The sequence below is a fragment of the Euwallacea fornicatus genome, chromosome 37, assembly GCF_040115645.1.
Source record: "Euwallacea fornicatus isolate EFF26 chromosome 37, ASM4011564v1, whole genome shotgun sequence".
Classification (NCBI taxonomy): domain Eukaryota; kingdom Metazoa; phylum Arthropoda; class Insecta; order Coleoptera; family Curculionidae; genus Euwallacea; species Euwallacea fornicatus.
In genome coordinates, this window is record NC_089577.1 from 124,383 (window position 1) to 142,475 (window position 18,093).

The 18,093-nt window shown below is 39.2% G+C and overlaps 2 protein-coding genes across 4 annotated transcripts; one reads left to right on the forward strand and one right to left on the reverse strand.

Moving 5' to 3' along the window:
* Positions 1 to 182: 182 nt before the first annotated feature.
* LOC136349424 (solute carrier family 66 member 3) lies at positions 183 to 1,512 on the reverse strand. The gene is made up of 4 exons (XM_066300959.1): positions 1,152 to 1,512; positions 875 to 1,097; positions 703 to 823; positions 183 to 512 (listed from the first exon to the last, which is right to left on the reverse strand). Exons 1-4 carry the CDS (start codon positions 1,319 to 1,321, stop codon positions 364 to 366), a joined length of 663 nt encoding a protein of 220 aa, XP_066157056.1. The 5' UTR covers positions 1,322 to 1,512; the 3' UTR covers positions 183 to 363.
* Positions 1,513 to 8,228: 6,716 nt separating this feature from the next.
* Positions 8,229 to 17,667, forward strand: LOC136349203 (uncharacterized). Of its 3 annotated transcripts, XM_066300595.1 has the most exons (13): positions 8,229 to 8,412; positions 10,417 to 10,620; positions 13,826 to 14,434; positions 14,489 to 14,575; positions 14,759 to 14,911; positions 14,961 to 15,137; positions 15,194 to 15,373; positions 15,433 to 15,612; positions 15,664 to 15,806; positions 15,857 to 15,971; positions 16,053 to 16,236; positions 16,309 to 16,506; positions 16,931 to 17,062. In XM_066300595.1, the coding sequence occupies exons 1-12, from the start codon at positions 8,337 to 8,339 to the stop codon at positions 16,475 to 16,477; spliced, it is 2,277 nt and encodes a 758-aa protein (XP_066156692.1). In that variant the 5' UTR covers positions 8,229 to 8,336; the 3' UTR covers positions 16,478 to 16,506; positions 16,931 to 17,062. The 3 variants fall into 3 exon arrangements, with proteins under 3 accessions (XP_066156692.1, XP_066156690.1, XP_066156691.1); XM_066300594.1 differs by lacking the exon at positions 16,309 to 16,506 and having other exon boundaries at positions 8,230 to 8,412; positions 16,931 to 17,667; XM_066300593.1 differs by lacking the exon at positions 16,309 to 16,506 and having other exon boundaries at positions 15,433 to 15,806; positions 16,931 to 17,667.
* Positions 17,668 to 18,093: the final 426 nt, after the last annotated feature.

The following is an 18,093-nucleotide window of genomic DNA, read 5'->3' on the forward strand; positions in this document are numbered from 1 at the left end:
CATTGTGTCAACAAAAAATAGTAGAAATTGCGAGATAAATTATGAAAATGTGTGTATTGACGCATAGACGATAAAACTTCATTTAAGTTCAGTTTTGGAGGCTCAGAAATATAAAATCAACGAGATTACTCAGAAATTTACAACTCCAGAGTTCCCTTTAAGGCTGAATTAAAACCAATCTGCATAATGCAATAAACAATCTATATTTAATAAAAATCTCAAGTTTAGCAATAAATAAAATAAATCTAACTCTATGATAATAGAGTTAAACGCTTGCTGAGTCCCTAGTTACTCAGACTTTTAACTTTTATTTGGCACCAAGCAACATTTTACATATTTACAAAGAACACATCTTTCTACTGACTACTCTGCCTTCTTTTCAACAACATGCTTACTTGGGTTCTTATATACTATTGCTGCAATCATTACTGCAGTGCTCAAAACTGTGTTTATGACGAAATTCAGTAGCAAAGTGAGATCCGCGGATTCCATGATTATTGTGAAGACCCTTGCTGAAAACAAAGTTTGTTTCAGAAATTACATTTACATAAGAATGCCCAAGCTAACTGACAAGAATAATGTCACTAAAACACTCACTAAAACTAAAGCATACTGAAGGTTTATATGCAAAAATAATATTTACTGATATAAACACTTTATTGGACATGTTCTTAACAAAGCAAAAATTCTCAATATACTTACTAAAATTGGTGAAGGCCGAAATTAGCCATGTCAAAATGCTGACTGACTGAGCATTTTTGGACCTCAAAATTTCCCCAAGTTGCACTACTTTTGAGCTAGCCCCTATGGGCGTACAAAGGGGCTAAAACATGTAAAATAAAATAAAAATAAAATTGTTTTTTTGATGACTCACCACAAGAAAGGCTAGGAGACCCAAAGGGACTACTCCAATTAGAAAACTAATAGCTATAGAGAAGTACAATCCAGCAGCAAACAAGGAGTAAATATTTTGCATGTCTTTATACTTAAGGACTACGGATATTAAAATTAATTCTTGTATTAAGATAATGGGGTACTCCAAGTATGACAGGAGGGCATAGCCGTTTCGGAAGTTATAAGACATCATTATGGTGTAGCTGCAATTAAGCATTTCTTGATGGAGTAAAAGGTCAGCGAGTAAGATACATTACCTAGTAAGTTCCATTAACAAGCCAATCAAATTCATCCCCCGAGCGTTCTTTACGTTCAGAAGCTTTAGAATTTGAGGCACTTTTAAGATGAAACATATCAAAATTGTTATAATGCTCAGAAAATTGGTGAAGTGCTGCAGATAGTTAGTTTTCTCCATGGGAATTGCCATTAGCAGGCGAAAAAAAAGTGGGAATTGGATTTTAGTTAAAGACGATGTAGAATTTCTCTCAGGACATTAGTATCACAGCATGGCTCACATAATGTGAATGATTTTTTATATTTATGACGGAAATCGCGTTTTCATAAGTAAATTTTGAGATGTTTTTACTTATAACCGGCATTTCAAACAGCTGTTTTTCAGTGAAAATGTCAAAATTTCTAAATAAATTGTTATCTTTGATGCACTATAGATGGTCAGATGATCTGTAATACAGAGATATAGGATATTGGTCACGTGCCACCTGCTCTTGATTACTACAACACAACAAAATGAAAGATATTATTAATCAACTTAGGCTGACAGCGAACAGGCTCCGAGGATTTTTTACACCTAAAACACAATATTCTACAATTGTCCTTACAATTAAAAACTTAATGAAATTGATATTTGGCAGCGCTCGATAGAGGACTGCACAATCGGGTTATACGTATGTCACTGAGCTTTTTTGCATTCAAACAGAAATTTTTAATAGAATTTAATTTGAGCTCTATCTGAAATTGCTGCTCGGTAGCCGTGTGTTCAGAGAGCCTCAATACGCTTCTATGAAATCAATCTTCAATTTCATGTAAACATTCCGAAATTTTTTGCGAATTTTTATTCGAAATGTGTACTGGCAACCGATTTATTGTCGATCTGTTTACAAAATTTTTCCGGAAAAAAGGGTCACTCCCGTGCGACCAATTTGTGTGAATCATTTGTATACAATTCAAGTTATCAATATACATTATAGTCAAATGAATACATAATTAAACCTGATATTCGGCAGGAAAATCGAGTAGAGAGTTCAGGACACGAAGTTTATTATATGAGGAGTTCATCAGCGCCTCTTCATTTGCTTCAGTTCCACTACTTTCCCAACCGTCCAGTCTTATTGTAATGACTTTAGTTTCAAGAAAGAGCATATTTGCTGTACTTTTTGAACTAAAATTACTTTCCAGCTTAGAAGTCCTAACATGATCAACAATCGCCGAAAGTTTTACTGATTCTGTTAATTCAGATTCGCACGTTTAAGTTTCGTTTTCAACAAAACCGAAACGTTAGCAAGTGTATTCGTCCGAGACCTTGGTAAAGGGTAAATATTGTTCTTGGCTGGTTTCAACTAGACAATATCGTGCAATTCCATTCTTGCTTGTGTGAAGCGTTATCTTGAACAAAGTAAAAGGAAAGATGGATGACTTCGTACAATTTAGAAAAAAGCATCGTCAAATTAAATATTTGAGTTAAAAGGGAAAAAATTAAGGGTAATAGTTCTGTCGCACGTGACTGCCCAAGTAAAGAATGTGGGTCACCGACAGACGCAGATTTTGTTACAAAGCGAATTTCGTTGATAAATAATAAATTGCTGTTGTTTACGTTGGCGTAGATAAATAACACAAGTGGAAGGAAACTATGGGAGGCATATTGTGCTGCAATGGGTTACTGCCGAAGCTGCGCCTCTGCGTTTGCTTCTTTGAACAGTTTAATGACCATTCCATTAATAATACGCAATAAACTATTAAATACGCACTCTCCTCGATATAATAGAGACCTAGTTTTTGGACGTAATTAACCGTATTAATCACGCATCATATAATCAACATCCGCGTTGGGTTACGCAAACCACATTGAATACTCTTTCTTATAATACCTTTTAATCAATATTAAAATGATCATAACAAAGGCGAGTTTCTTGCACCACATGACGCCATTATGAGCACCAGAGCATTCCTCTCCAACAGTTCTTAATCTCCTCCGATGAGGAACAATGCGTAAGTTCTGCACATAAATTATTATTAGAACACAAAACGGTAAACGAATTCGCTTTTAATTTCGAAGCTAAACACGTATAAATTAATCGAACCATAACGGCGAAGTAGATCAATTATTTTGGTAATCGCAACTGTGTACGATTTTTGCATTTTCGCTCGATGTGGACGGTGAAACCATTTCACTAAATTACTCCCAAGTGCGATAATGAATCAAATTCCTGCTCCGTCCATTCGGAGACGGTGGTGAGCTAATTCGAATTTGCAGAACGGTTACAAGCTTATTGATACATCATCAATAGTCGCCCGTAGGTAGGAATAACGGCAAGTCAAATACCTTCATTCACTAGTTTTGATATTATGTTTATCAATTTACTTCTTGTGTAGTCGACTAGGGAACATACACCGTTAAGCTAATAAGGAATGCAAGAAATTGGCATTGACTGAAAAGCCTAAGATACCCATTAATTAAGTACCGTACACTCGGTACCTAAATAGAACGCAGTTGAATTTAAAAATTCGCACCTAATTGGCATCTACTGATACCATTGAAGAGCATTTTTGCCACATTTGCAACCTTGCAAAAACACGCATATGAGCGCGTTTCTGCTTAATTTTCATATCTGATAACCATCCAGGCTATTATTTCACACATCCCTCATATTAACATATCCCAAATATATTACTAATTTAGCCTTTTTGTAACTTCCCGAGCTTCCGTTCGCCATTTTAATTATCCGCTAATCTCTTGCTATTAATCATTTTTATAATTTAAAGGCCGTCTGTGGCAATTTGTCTTTTCCCCTTGTTCTACCATTGTCTTATCGCGTAAAGATGTCCAAGATAGATAGAGTTTGGTGCAACCATTGCAAGGCAAATGTAACTAAATTCCTATTAAGGTAAAGGTTCCGTGTAGTGCAGCATGTAAGCAAGCTTTCACTTGGGAAACCTAATTTAATCGTTGAATTTGACTACTTCATTGTTAATTTCAGGAGCTAATTTAGGACCTTTCCCATCGCAGCCTTATCTAACGGAAAATTATGAAACAGACTGGCAAGATGAAAAATGTAGCGTCACGCAGCAGAGAAGCTCGTGGTAATGCCCAATATTACTCAGTAATGATTAGAACTTCGTTTAATTTCAGCCGCCATTTGCAAACGTAACTGAAAGGCAATTTAAGTGCGGTTAATTACAATATTTCTAATAAGGTAGCAAGCACGAAATCTGGGTTCTGGCTTACAACTTCCTGCTGATATACCGGTGCTGCAAAAACCGAGAAGGAACTGACGTCCTTTAGTACAGGGTGTTCCATTTTTCGATGTAATTGAGGGACTCCGCTATTTCCCAAGTAGATGAAGAAAAATTGTGGTCAAGACCCTTGGTGTGATTTTTGAGCTAATTTTAATTATCTAAATAGTATTTTAACATCTCAATTCGTTCGAGAGATACAGGGTGTTTTTTGTTGTTTGTCTTTTTGTTTAATACCTCGTAACTTTTTTATTTGTGACTATTTGTAGTTTTTGGCAGACATATGTATGTTTTGTGCATTTTCTTCAGTGGCGTACTTGATTTTTTTCCGGCTTAGTTGGTTGTCAAGTTACAGACGAATGTTGCTTTTTTCAAAATGGAAACCACAGTTGGCCAAAACTCCATCAACTAGAGATTTCTTTTAGCTTTTTGAAAGTATATCGTTCCATATACGTATTTATAGCGGCAAACAAGAAAATTATAAACGATTTTTTGAAAAATACTCCCTGATATAGCCACCTATGAATCTTTATTTAGTTCGTGCATTCGTAGGTAGTTATTAGACACTTCACGCAGTTGTTGCATATAAATATACGTTAGAAATGTATGTTGTTGGATTTAGTTACATTTAAATATATATTTAGATTTAAAGTTTCAAAAATTTACTTAAAATAACAGTTAATTATTCAAACGAATAACTTTTTTGTTACGGCTCATGTTAATAATATGTACTATGAAAATTTTTAAAAAGTTCGATATGATTGAAATTTTAATAAATTAAAAAACCGTTTATAATTTTCTTATTTACCGAGATAAATTTATGGATCTGTATGTTTTCAGAAAGCTAAGGAAGTCTATAGTTAGTGCACTCATGGGCCACTATGGTTTCCATTAATAAAAATCAGCTTTGACCAATAACTCGAAAACAAATTAAGCCAGAAAAAAATCGAGTACGTCACTGGATTGCACATAGGAAAACGTACAAAGATTCCTTTGGGAAAAATAAAAAATATTTACAAACAGAAAAGTTGTGGAGCCTCAAAGAAAACGACAAAAAGCGAAAAACATCCTGTATCTCCCAAACGTGTTGAGTTGTCAAAATGCTGTTTAGATCATTAAAATTGAGGCAAAAATCGAGCCAAGGACTCCGACCACTTTTTTATCCATCTACTCGGGACATACTTAAAACCCCCAATTATACCAAAAATTGGACACCCTGTATAATAAAGAGGGTAACAAACATATACACGTTTACTGTGGAACCGCATAATCTAAAAACGGACATAATCGTCGCATATACAATGAGTACGTAATATTAGGACTACAATACAAGTTAGTCCATAAATGGCCGATAAAACTTCATTACGCACGGGTTAAGTGCAGTGTTTCGTTATTAATCAACCTCCAAAATATCTGTCAGTTATTAAAAGAAATTTATATTCGTCAGTAAACATACCGATTATCATTTCAAACCATGTGCCAGCTACTCAGGATTCTCACCTGCTTTATTATAATAGGATTATAATGGATCAGTTTATGGCCGCGAAACAGTATCGTGAAGAGCTTTGTATGGTCAAATGGGACATACATTTATTTTAGGTGACTCTAACTTAGAATCTGCGATATTTCAATATAGTGATTTCTTTTTGCCTCAGTGGAAAGCAACTGTTTTCGCCTATAAAACAATAAGCAATCACCTTAAACATGCTTATGCCTAGGCACTAAAACAACATGTGTTTGGCGTATGAACCTACAAAATACGATGCGGTACCAAAGTCATACCTAACTGTTCCTTATCGTTCCTCCTCTAGAAGCTTATTTGTTTATCACTGATTTTCTATTAGATACTTGCATAATTTTGCTTATTTAATGAAATAATTCAAGATTAAGGTGAGAGAAATCGGCAACTCTCGAGAAACAATGGACATTGACCTATCGCTGAGCACTCAGTAAGACTTTAATCAAATAATTATTAAGGGTAATGAAATGTTATGAGGAAATTATATAAGAAATCCGATCTACATTGGTGTAGAAAGCACAAGACGATTAAGATAATTGTAACTAATGAGGCAGTGTAATGGGGCTCTAGTACTATACCATGATGGTATATTTTATTGCGATTTATGAGGGTACCTGCAAGTGGTTTTTGAATAAGAGTTTCGTTATATATTTAATTATTTGTTTTTTTTTTTGTGCAAAAAGTAGATGAAGTGGAAGGGAAAAGTCGATGAATTTTCCCATAGATAATTAAAAGCAACAAAGCCGGTAGCTAATCTGCAAATTAGCATTTGGCGTTGTGGGTTCCCACGTTACAATATGGCTCCGTTCTGATGGCTCAGATCCCGCTTTTGTTCGACGAAGAGAACCCGTTTATTATTGGCATCTTTCGCTCACACTTTCCCGTAATAAATATCCGGTGCATATCAGTTATTCGGTGAAAGTGTTTCATATACTTCAGAAAATGGCGGCACGCAACAAGTTTTAAATAACAATTTTCAATAATAATAAAGAGCACTAAAAATTTGAATTATTTATCAGAATATTTAGGTGAATTTCGCGTTTGGAATGTCGCACATTTTCGACTTTTCGCCCACTTCGGGTATGATTTTGTTCCAATTTCTCGGTTATAAAATCCAGCTGGATGCGCCTCTGAATATTTAAAATTTTGTATCGACGCCATAAATCGTTTTGATTAGATGAAATGCCCTCGAGAAATTTAATTTTATGGCGTTTTGCAGGTATAAAAATGTTCACCCTCGCAACGTCGAGGTTTATCATTCTTCTTGAATCTTTACGTATATGGAAACTCTAAGGGAATCAACCTAATGTTAGACGAAACCAATCAGGGGCACGCCAAAAGGCATTAAAAAAGCGATAACGCCAAAGAAAAAAAAAAACGTCGTTCACTACTCTTGATCATTTGTACGAAGGTTTCGAGCTACCTCATTGATTGTCATACATATCCACGACTCACAAACGTAATTAGGCAGCACAGTTTTATGGGTAAATCAGGGCCAAACGACAAATTAATCAAGTCGAGTTTCCTTGCTATATTTTTTCTTGCCCGTGACGAAACAGCTAGTGCAGCAACATGGCCGTCGAAAACTGTTTGCGCTAGTTTGATACGCAAACGAAGACACTAGAAAAAGCCGGCCATATTGTCCTGCTTGGTGCGCACTAATACGATGCTCCGAATTCGCCATTACTAAATTTGAAAAGTTTTTATAATTGTGTACACCTCCGATTGATAAAAATATTATCTAGACGAGCAATATTGGAATATTGGAAAATATGGTTGCTCCAGGCAAATGAAATGGAGTTGAATCGAGCGAGCCTCAAAACCTTCGGGCATGTTTCAGTTGAAACTCAGTTGCTATTGTCTGGGTTTGGATCGAGTCTCTCAGTGTTCATCCTCCATTTACTTTACTTTACTTTACGGCACACGCCCGATAACAGCTGCAAACGCGCACCTAGACGATTTTTGCAGGCTAGCAATTTGGTTTCACCTATCTAGGAGGGTGAGGCTACTAGCAATATAATTATTAATTTAAGGCAATATGGTATCTAAAAGTCAATTAATTTTTTACTCGCATTTTTCTAAAGTGATCGCCCAAATCTTAATTGTGAATAGAGGGAAAGCGAAGCCTTATTCCATAGGCAAAAAATGCGCCTTGGGTCCATTAGCGATGCCCATCGTCCAAATTCTTCAACCACTTGTCACAAGACTTTCAACAAATCGAACGCACGAGTCGTCCGAAAAAGTCCTATTTGTGTTACCAATGATCGAATAATCTTCCTTCCTCTTTCTTCCACCTGCGCTACGTCATCAGATGTCTTTGGGCCGAGAAACTAGAGCGGAGCCGCGTGTGCTTCAGTTCGGAAGAAACGAGCAAGGTGCGAGGAACGCGAGTCGAGAACGGTTATTTAAAAGCGTTTGATAAGTGGAACGAAGTTGTGTTCAAAGGAGTGACATGAGGTGGCTCAAAAGGGGGCCCCTCGACAGGGGCTACTGTGGGACTTTAATTGGATTAGTGCTCCTGGTTCAAAGTAGGTGATTATGTATAGTTTCTTAATTGATGCCTTTGCCGTTAGCTTCAATCCTTTCTCGGAGTGTGCTGCAGGTTTTTCTAATGCTGTGAACGGTTTTTGAAATTATCGGAACTATTAAGAAGTCGATGCCTGCGATCTCAAAGCAGGTCTTAATTTCCGCATTTTTCTGGACAGTTAATGATTTATTCATGAGGAGATTTAAACGGACGGAGAGTGATAAAAAGATCATCCATAGAGAGTGTAGCTCTGCAAACGTCCTCAGCATAAGCACCTCATTATGATGTGCAATAAATATCTAGATAAATACAGGGAGGCAAACGTTCCCAAAGAGGATGACGTCAAAGGGGCCTAGCCCCCGCATATCCCTCATAGGCAAGGTTCGCAGTACACGTCATTTTGACGTTATATAGTCATATACTCATATTTGTTGAGAACTCCAGAGACATTGGCTGCGCCAATCGAGCACGAAGAAATACAGTTGTTCTTATTGGCGAGCGAATAAATGGCTTGTTGTCAATCTCATCATTCAGTAGATTGATTAGTCTTACCAAGAAGAGAAGAAGATTGATGTAGATCTTCATCACCGATGAGTCTGGAACTACGTAAATTCTTTGTTTAGATTAAACCCTTGTTGGCGCGTATGACCGAGGACTTCGTCACGGCTGGTGCCTTTGATGTCACTTCCTTTGAATACAATTATCTTTGTACGCTTTGTGCCAGTGACCCAGTATATGGCCGCGTGGTGGATTCCCATGGTGTGATTATCTATAAGTCACATTATATCTAAGAGTCCATTTCAAGATGCGTTCGTGGAATCGTTTAGTTTCGTCAACTACAGTTGAGCAAAAGCTCTTCCTTGTCGCTGATGTCGTTGAATTGTCTTTAGAATCACGCTATTTCGTCGTGAATCGAAATTATGCAAAGCCCTGTTTCACGACAAAAATGCTTGAACTTAACAGGTGCAACCAATCAGTTCGGGAAGTTGCGGCAGACCGGAACTGACCCTGATTTAAACTCTATAGAAGGAAAAAACGATTTCTTCGGAACACTGGACCTTTAGAATTTTCGTTGAGCAACCCAAAACCGCACATACCAGACATATTGCATCCTTCTTTCACGTACAAAGACCCATCATGTTACGGGTTCAAATTCCTGCCCAGAACCGGCCACAATAGGGGGTTTTGCCTTTTAACATTCCTTTCAGATAGCTGTCTATAATTATTATTTACATAAGATTTGATGGGAATGAGTCTGGTATATCGCGTTATGTTAGGGCTGAACCATCGTAACGGTCAAGTAAAAATTATTGATGGATGTTTTATTTTGGGAGTCTCCAATTAAATCAGATTTTTTGCATATAATTATTCACTTCTGACCCACAATAAAATCAGTGGTTCCAACTCCGTACTGGAAAGCGTCAATTTTAATGAGAACGCCAATTTGATTTTCTAAAGAAATTTTTATTTATTCGAATAACACGGAAAAGTAGTGCATTTCAGGTGGCAATTAATGGACGGTATTTCCAAAAAACCATTGGCGTGTCACAACGTGCCAATTTCCAAAATTGGAAAGTTAAAAAAAAAACGTATTTGCAGCAGAGTGTTGCGCACCCCTGTCTGTTGTGGAAACAAACTGACATTTCTGTTCTTGCCAGTTACGCGGGAGCGGAGCACCTTTGGCTAGGCTTCTGACATCAAAATGCCGTAATGCGTCAAGCTAATGTCTCGAAAACGTTAAAAAATTGGCATGAGGCAAGACGAAAACGAATCTAATAACATGAGAGTTAATAAATCAAGAAATTTGACACCTATACGTCGTGTATTATAACTGGAAGTGTGCTAAGATTAAAATTGCAACGTTGCAATCATCATTTGTTTCTAAACTCGCACGCCCATCTTTGTCAAAGTCTGAAAGTATGCATCTTGAAAAATACATGCCGCACGCAACGTTGCCGTTACGAACAAATTTTTAGAGAAATAATTTTTTTTATCATTGTTCCAGGTCTCGCTTCTGCCCAAGACCTAGTATCGGGAACCTGCAAGTTCCCCGGCGCCCCAGCGCACTCCCGCGTGGATTTTTCGGACGAAACCTTAAGTTCGGGTACTATTGCGACATACACCTGCGAGCGGGGATTCGAGCTGCTAGGCCCCAGTAGGCGGGTGTGCGAGGCTGGCGTATGGGTACCAGAGGGAATCCCATTTTGCGGTAAGTCGGAACCAAACGAAAGTGCGCCTTTATCGGTGATATGAAAACGCGGGCACCCACGGTCATCGACCATTAAAAGGAATGCAGAAGTAACGTTGCTACCGCTAGAAAGAAATGGAAACGATCCGCGGAAAGTATAAGGAAAGATGCTATGTTAGATTAGCTGCATGTGCAGCAGGTCATTTGGAGCGTGGTATTAAGTAATAACGAGGATACTAATCAATTTGGAACTTTGAGTAAACATTACATTACTCATCTTCCCAGGGTATGATTTTGTCGGGTCATCGATTGTTTCATTGCAAATTGGCACTTTTCTCAAGAGAATCAAATATTGGATTAGGTCGTGCGCAGACGGCAGTTCCGCAATGGCCAAAAGTCACCGTGACCCACTTTGCAGGCACATTCCGCTACAAGTGATCAACTTTTCATGATGTCTTTACTCATCGCTTAAAAGCGCTGAATAAGCATCAACATAAGCATAAACGATGAAGTGAAATCTACTCTATTTACATCTCTTTTTGGGCATCCTCCAGTTCAAAACTCGGAGGTAGACGTCCCTTAATTATGCCATAGATATTGTCGTCGTTGGGATCAGACGCGGGCAGACAACAACACGACATAATTTAATGAAATGAGGACCGATTAGCACAAGGATCTCATGTCAAAATTAGTGGGGCCAGCGTTTTTTAATAAAAGGAATTAGCTTGAAGTTTGCGTTTCAATGAGATGTTGGCGGTGCAGAGAGCATGTTTGGGAATACCACGACGGCGTCATAAAAGCAATTGCAGTCAAAGGACGGACATTGTTGAAAAATTTAATTATTACAATTATTGAACAAATGAGATATCGGCTGTTTCGGAATTGCCGCATTTGCATTTTAAATACGGCGTTATTTTTAATTCGACATCTGAACGAAAATCGTCCTCTCGATGAGTTCGAAACACATTGGAACATCCCGTAACACCTCGTAAACACTGAGAAATACCTTAAGACTCATTTTTTACTTCTATTAATTTGGGTTAACACCATATGGCAACGTTGTTTCCTTGTCAACTCTTGACATCCATTTCTGAAAACAAAATTCAGATGCTGCATTGTCATTACACCGAAGCAATTCTGATTCACATCAAATATTGATCGACGCTGATTGAAAAGTGAAATCTGACACGTACATTTAAATTGCGGGAATTAAGCGATTAACGCTGCAAATTAATAAATAAAATTAAGTAGTTGATTGGGGGAAAATGAATCGCCGAGCAATTTTACTTACTTGATGGAACGATTACGGCGGCGGCGAAGAAAGGAAAGTTTTTGACAGAAATAAATATAGAAAGTGATCCGCTTTTGATTATATTTACAACACTAAACCGTTCATAATTTGTCGGTCATGCGAACATCAGCTTACATCGCTATTCGATTTGAAACAATCATCAAGTCTTGTAGGTGTATAAAACAACGGTTTGCACTTCAGACCCACATGGACATTCAGAAATTTCTCATAACAAACGCAAAAATCTGAGACATGTAAACAGTCGTGCCGAACGACAGTAATGTGGGTCAAGTGTGCCATCCGAACCATCAGATTCGGCACAACTCCAAGAAGTAATGACGTCGACGTTGTATCATTCTTTGATTGCGCAGGTAACGGCAATAATAAAGAATTCATTAAATTGAGGATAGGGACATAGAAACCTGTAGTCTTGCAAATGCGATCGTACTTGTTTAATTTAATAGCCGATTATTATACAGTTTTGTACCTTTTATCTAGTTGCGTTATTATGTAGCTGCTCGTAAACCCGGCAACAGCGTATCACTTATATAACGCAGGTATGTGTGCCCTATTTTGATCCAAATTTGTATATCACTCCTGACAATTGTCGAAAAAGTACATGATAAAAGGCAAAGGGACAGGGCTAAGAAAATGATCCTCTCTCAGTTCAAAGAAATGAACATAGAAGGTAATTTTTTTTAATTCGACAAACTCGGATATTCAGAATCAACATTGGGTTACTTAAAGTGAGGGACAGTGGTTCGCTTTAGATTTTAAAAACAGTGTCCCTTTGGCAAGAATTGTTATGTCAGGGGTAAATTTGTTTGGCAAAGAATTTGGGAAAACGTCGGAAAATGGTTAATTACTCTGACGAATTCTGGAACACCTGAAAGTACTTTGGGGTTTTCCCGAGCTTCCTCAAACCTGAGAATGTTTGGAGGATTCCTTCGGGGTCTATTGGGACTTTTCGCTATAATTTTTGAAGAACCATCTTGTTGTTGTTGAACGTTTTGAGGAACTCCAAAATAACCGTTCAAGTATCTGAAACACATCACCTCTATAAGGTCTACTTGCATGGCAAAATCAGGATTGCAAACTGACCCGTCTAACATCAAGAAAACGGTGAAAGTACCCGATACTGTTGCTATTAATTTGAAAATAATAAACGACCGTCGACAACCATGCTAATGACTATAAATTACGCATTCCCAACTGTATTTTTTGTATTTTGGCTTATTGCCGGCCATATGGCATTTGCTTCAAAGATATGTCCGGCACAATTGACTTGGCAAGTATTTGCTTACTTTAACATGCCACTTACCGGGAACACGCTAATAAAACAAAATTCTCGACGCCGCACTCGTATATTTAGGTACCAGGCCGTTATATGTTGATTTAACCGTTTGTATGTGAATTGCAATGAGATGTGAAGAACCTGCGATATCCTCGACCTAGTGTCAGGTACCATTTCAACCTTGGCCTTGCTCGTAATGCGGTACCTGTACGACCACGAAGAAGTTCGTTTGTGGCCGGTGCATTAAGAGTGCCAAGTATTGAATGTGTGTCATCGTGACGCTCTTCTATAGGATCAAAATTGGCACTTTTAGTTAAGTGCTAACCCATGTACATTCCTTCTCGCAATAGGAATTAGACGGTTGTATAAGGGTCTAGGCTTTAATAGTTTGATAAAATATCATCAAGTGTTTGGTGGCCTTAAGCTGTATTCACCGCGAATGTCCGTGGAATCTGGGTCACCTTCGACCATGACTGAGGTATTGAAAAAGAGAAAATTTTATTCGATTTTATTAATCAGCGTGTGATTCGAGATATTTATTACACAGTAAAAAATGACCGTCGACGTCATTGAGACACGGACTTTAAAAACTCTAGCATCTTCTTGAAACTGAAATTCTTGAAAATTCCTTTATTTATTAGTTTTAAACGTGGCCGCTGGCAAAGCTCCCATGCAAGTTTCTACCGATTCTGGGGGTATCCCCCAAAAGGCCATAGATGGAAGCACCAGCGCCTTCTTCAACTCCGAAACTTGCACCTTGACTAAATCCGAGAAGATGCCATGGTGGTACGTCAACCTCCTCGAACCCTACATGGTCCAATTAGTCCGTCTGGACTTTGGCAAGCCCTGCTGCGGCTCCAAGGCCGCCACCATCGTAGTCCGAGTGGGCAATAACCGGCCCGACTTGGGCACCAACCCCATCTGCAATCGATTTACCGGATTCCTCGAAGAGGGTCAGCCCTTGTTCCTGCCCTGTAACCCTCCTATGCCAGGGGCGTTCGTCAGTGTCCATTTAGAAGTACCCAACAACAACCAACTGTCCATTTGCGAAGCGTTTGTTTACACGGATCAAGCTTTGCCCATTGAAAGGTGTCCGCAATTCCGAGATCAGCCCCCCGGCAGCACCGCCACGTACAATGGAAAATGCTATGTATTCTACAATAGGAACCCCATGACTTTCAGGGAGGCACTCCAGTTCTGCAGGAGCCGAGGAGGTACTTTGGTGGATGAGAGTAATCCAGCCTTACAAGGTTCATAGGCTAGAGCAGCATTAAGATTAGAGTTTATTGAAGGTATTTTTACAGGTTTTGTCAGTTGGGAGCTCTGGAGGCGGCACAGGAGTGACTCTCATGGTCAATATTGGATGGGAGCTGTCCGAGATCAGAAAATAGGTAATTTTGAAAATTAAACTATTGATAGCCAAATGAGAGAAAAACAAATTTGAACGCAGTTGACCATATTTTTCTTGTGGTTGTATGGAGAACTGTCTCCCTATTCAAAAGCTGTGTTTGAAATTCTTACTACTTTCTTGCTATTTTCCTGGCGTTTTCATTAAAAAAAAAACACATTTTCAGGTGGATGGCAGTGGCTTAAAGGAGATGAAGTGTCTGTATCTTTCTGGAATTTACCAGTCGGTAGTGGCACCTGTGCCAGATTTGATGGTACCAAAGGTTGGCTTTGGTCGGACACTGACTGTACCATGAGGCTCAATTATATCTGCCAACATCGTAGGTGTTTTGCTCTATTGCTTCAGCCTTTGCAAAATTAAAATTTCAGAGCCCAAAGCCTGCGGCCGTCCGGAACAACCCCCAAATTCCACTATGTTGTCACCGAACTTTAACGTAGGCTCAGTGGTCGAATATACCTGCGATGAGGGTCACTTACTGGTAGGACCTTCGATGAGGACTTGTCTAGAGACTGGCTTTTATAATGAATTCCCTCCAGTGTGTAAACGTATGCCTTTATTTCACTGGTTTATACCAAACATAATAATTACGTCATATCAATAGGGATTCAGTGTGGTTTCCCAGCTGATATTGCCAACGGCGAGTATTCTCTGGTTAACGATTCAGTGGGATATTTGAGTCGAGTGGTGTACTCATGCTTCGAAGGGTATGAAATGATTGGCCGCGCCCAACTAGCTTGCGATATTGATCAGAAGTGGAATGGACCTCCGCCAAAATGCGAACGTACGTTGACTCATATTATACCACCAAAGAAAATTTATAAAAACTACTCCATATTGCAGCTGTCCAGTGCGATTTCCCACAGGAAATAGCGAACGGAGTTGTGGAAATTCAAAGCAATGATACCATTTTTGGATCGGTGGTCACCTATAGATGTAACCAGGGCTTTAACTTGGTAGGATCGGTCACTCTTAAGTGTTTGGGTAATAGGCAATACGATGCTTTACCGCCATCTTGTGAAGGTACTTCATCATTTATTATTTCAATTTCTTTTTTCATATTGGACTTTTCAGAGAATAATAGCGGCTTGACTTCAACAATCCAACCGGTGATTACGCAACCATCCGCCCCGGCACCGACCATTACCAGCAGGATTCGAAGCAGGACCTCAAGGCCGTCTACTACGACCATTAAAGACACCAATGACGCTACCAAGGTACCATTATTGACAAAGGTAGCTCTTGAAGTTTTATTGATGATTTTTAGCTAACCACGAAAGCCAAGAAGACAGTTTCTGGCAAAACTGCCTCGACCACTATTACCACCTCTAAGAAGCCTTCGATTATTATTGCGGGACATCCTCAGGACAATGAAATTGCCGGTAAGTGAGGTTTGGATAAACTTTCTTCATTACTCATTCTCATTGAACTTGTTATTCAACTGTTATATATCTCTTTTGCAGGTTCATCTAATAACATCCAGCATGGGGAAGGCCCCAACGTTAATGTGCCTCTCTCGGTGGACGGCGACCGTCGGGAGCCGTTTGGAGCCCGACTGAATGTCGGCGCCATCATAGCCCTAGGAGCATTCGGGGCTTTCATATTTCTAGCAGCCATCATCACCACCGTAGTGATCCTAGTCAGAAGGTAAGAGTCAATAGTGTCCTTTGGGGGGGGATGAGCGAATATGTTTAATTCGTCATATTGTTGCTGGATCAGTGCGGGTGCTTCGAGACGTTCCTCCCACCGTCTCCCCTCTCCCAGCGCGATGCCCTCCAGGTGGTACACACTGCTGGCTCTCCCGTTTCCCGATCAGCAGATCGGGAGGAGGGAGTTCAGCCGCAGTTACAGGTCGCATCGAGCCGGCTACTTTAGTAACCCGATGTGATACGAAATGAGTGCCATTTATTACATCACGTAAGCCGATAATGGGGAGGTTTTGGCGATAGAGACCATGACTCTCCTGTTACTCTTAAAGTCCTGAGAGTCAAGTGTACTTCCCGTTCTATATTTTTTGAAGAGAATCATCATAGGGAAAGCCATTGGTTTTGGCCCCTTGATCGCAATTTGCATTTGCATCCAAAATCCCTCTGCTGCGGGATTTTCCCAGATTAAAATTATTGCAAGCCGAGTTTAGCTCCTCCTGCATGGGAACAAGGAACTTGCCTAACTCTTCTGGCACCCGCACTGCATGCTCTATTTATAAGACGCTTCGCCCCACACTTAAAAGCACCACAGTTTCAACTAAACCTTCAAAAATTACATAATCGATATGACAAAGGGGCCTACAGATTTTTAATATTTTTTCCAATTTGGAAAGTTTTATATCGTGCATTCGCAGGAATCAAAGTGCCAAACATTATCGACATCGCGCATCTCCGGACTGCAACACCGTCGCTTCCTTTGATTCTTCCAGCTCCGAGTCTCGAAACGGAGGCTTGAATCGCTACTATCGACAAGCATGGGAAAATCTCCATGAGTCTGCAGGTTCGCGGTCAGGCCTCAAATCCAGCAACCACTCTCCTTTGCGCAGGAAGGAGACCATGGACGAACCCTACAGAGGCAGGGACGGAACGGAGCGGCATAGGGATACTTCGGAAATGGTGGTCAACGAGGGGTATGGCTCCAAAGGAGGGGAAAAGAAGCGACACCACCATCACCATCACCATACGAGAGCGCCGCCCAAGAAATATTGACAGCCGTGTATGGTGATTACAGTGCAGTTCGAGGAATGAACGGTTCCCCTAGGTTTTAGTTCGCGTTACCCGCTGGGATGTGTACATAAAAATACTAAAGAATGAATTATTATTAGTCCACATATTATTTGGTTGTCGCACTTCACTTTGGTTTTAGTGCAATACCTGCTCCAAGGGCGTGAAATAGCGTGCCATTCGACAGGGAGGGCACTTTCGTTTTTGGCCCGAGAGGGCCTTTATACTTCACTGTAGCAACCATTATTAAGTCGTGTGTATAGATTAAACCCGATGTAAAAAACAAATTGTTAAGAGTGACTGTTTATTTAAGTATAAGTAATATTCCTTAAATAAGTTATTAAATAATATAGATTTATTTATCGTTTGTTCATTATATTTATTCAATGTTCATCTCCATGCCGTATCGACATCAACGATGGAAATAACAAATATCGATATAAAAAAAAATGACTCAACGGTTATTTGCAAAAGTTAAAATAAGTCTCAAAAACTCTTTACATAACTGTGCAAAAATTCCTCTTCATGATAAGATTTTTGCGCTCGACCCTTCGATGAGCCTAACTGATTTTAAAGCAAAAATTGAACATTTTACGACTATATTTTAATGTGTGATTTTCATCAATGAATTATTGAGAACTTTTTAATATTATACAATCTGTAAGTTCGTAAATGGCTAAGAAAGGTAGAAATTTCGGCCAAAAATGATTACATCAGGGTAGTAAACTGGAGGAAGAGTCTCCTGGCCCCTTTGATAGCGTTCTTTAATTTTTAAAATAATTTCTGCTTAATA

Excerpts from the sequence above, each read along its gene's own strand:
- LOC136349424 (XM_066300959.1), bottom strand. The coding sequence starts at position 1,321 with ATGGCAATTCCCATGGAGAAAACTAACTATCTGCAGCACTTCACCAAT. Across the intron at positions 1,098-1,151 it reads TTGTTAATGGAACTTACTAG|CTACACCATAATGATGTCTT; the intron begins GTAATGTATCTT and ends GCTTAATTGCAG. Across the intron at positions 824-874 it reads GTCTCCTAGCCTTTCTTGTG|CCCCTTTGTACGCCCATAGG; the intron begins GTGAGTCATCAA and ends TACATGTTTTAG.
- LOC136349203 (XM_066300593.1), top strand. The coding sequence starts at position 8,337 with ATGAGGTGGCTCAAAAGGGGGCCCCTCGACAGGGGCTACTGTGGGACT. Across the intron at positions 10,621-13,825 it reads AGAGGGAATCCCATTTTGCG|TTTTAAACGTGGCCGCTGGC; the intron begins GTAAGTCGGAAC and ends TTTATTTATTAG. Across the intron at positions 16,237-16,930 it reads GTAGTGATCCTAGTCAGAAG|GAATCAAAGTGCCAAACATT; the intron begins GTAAGAGTCAAT and ends GTGCATTCGCAG.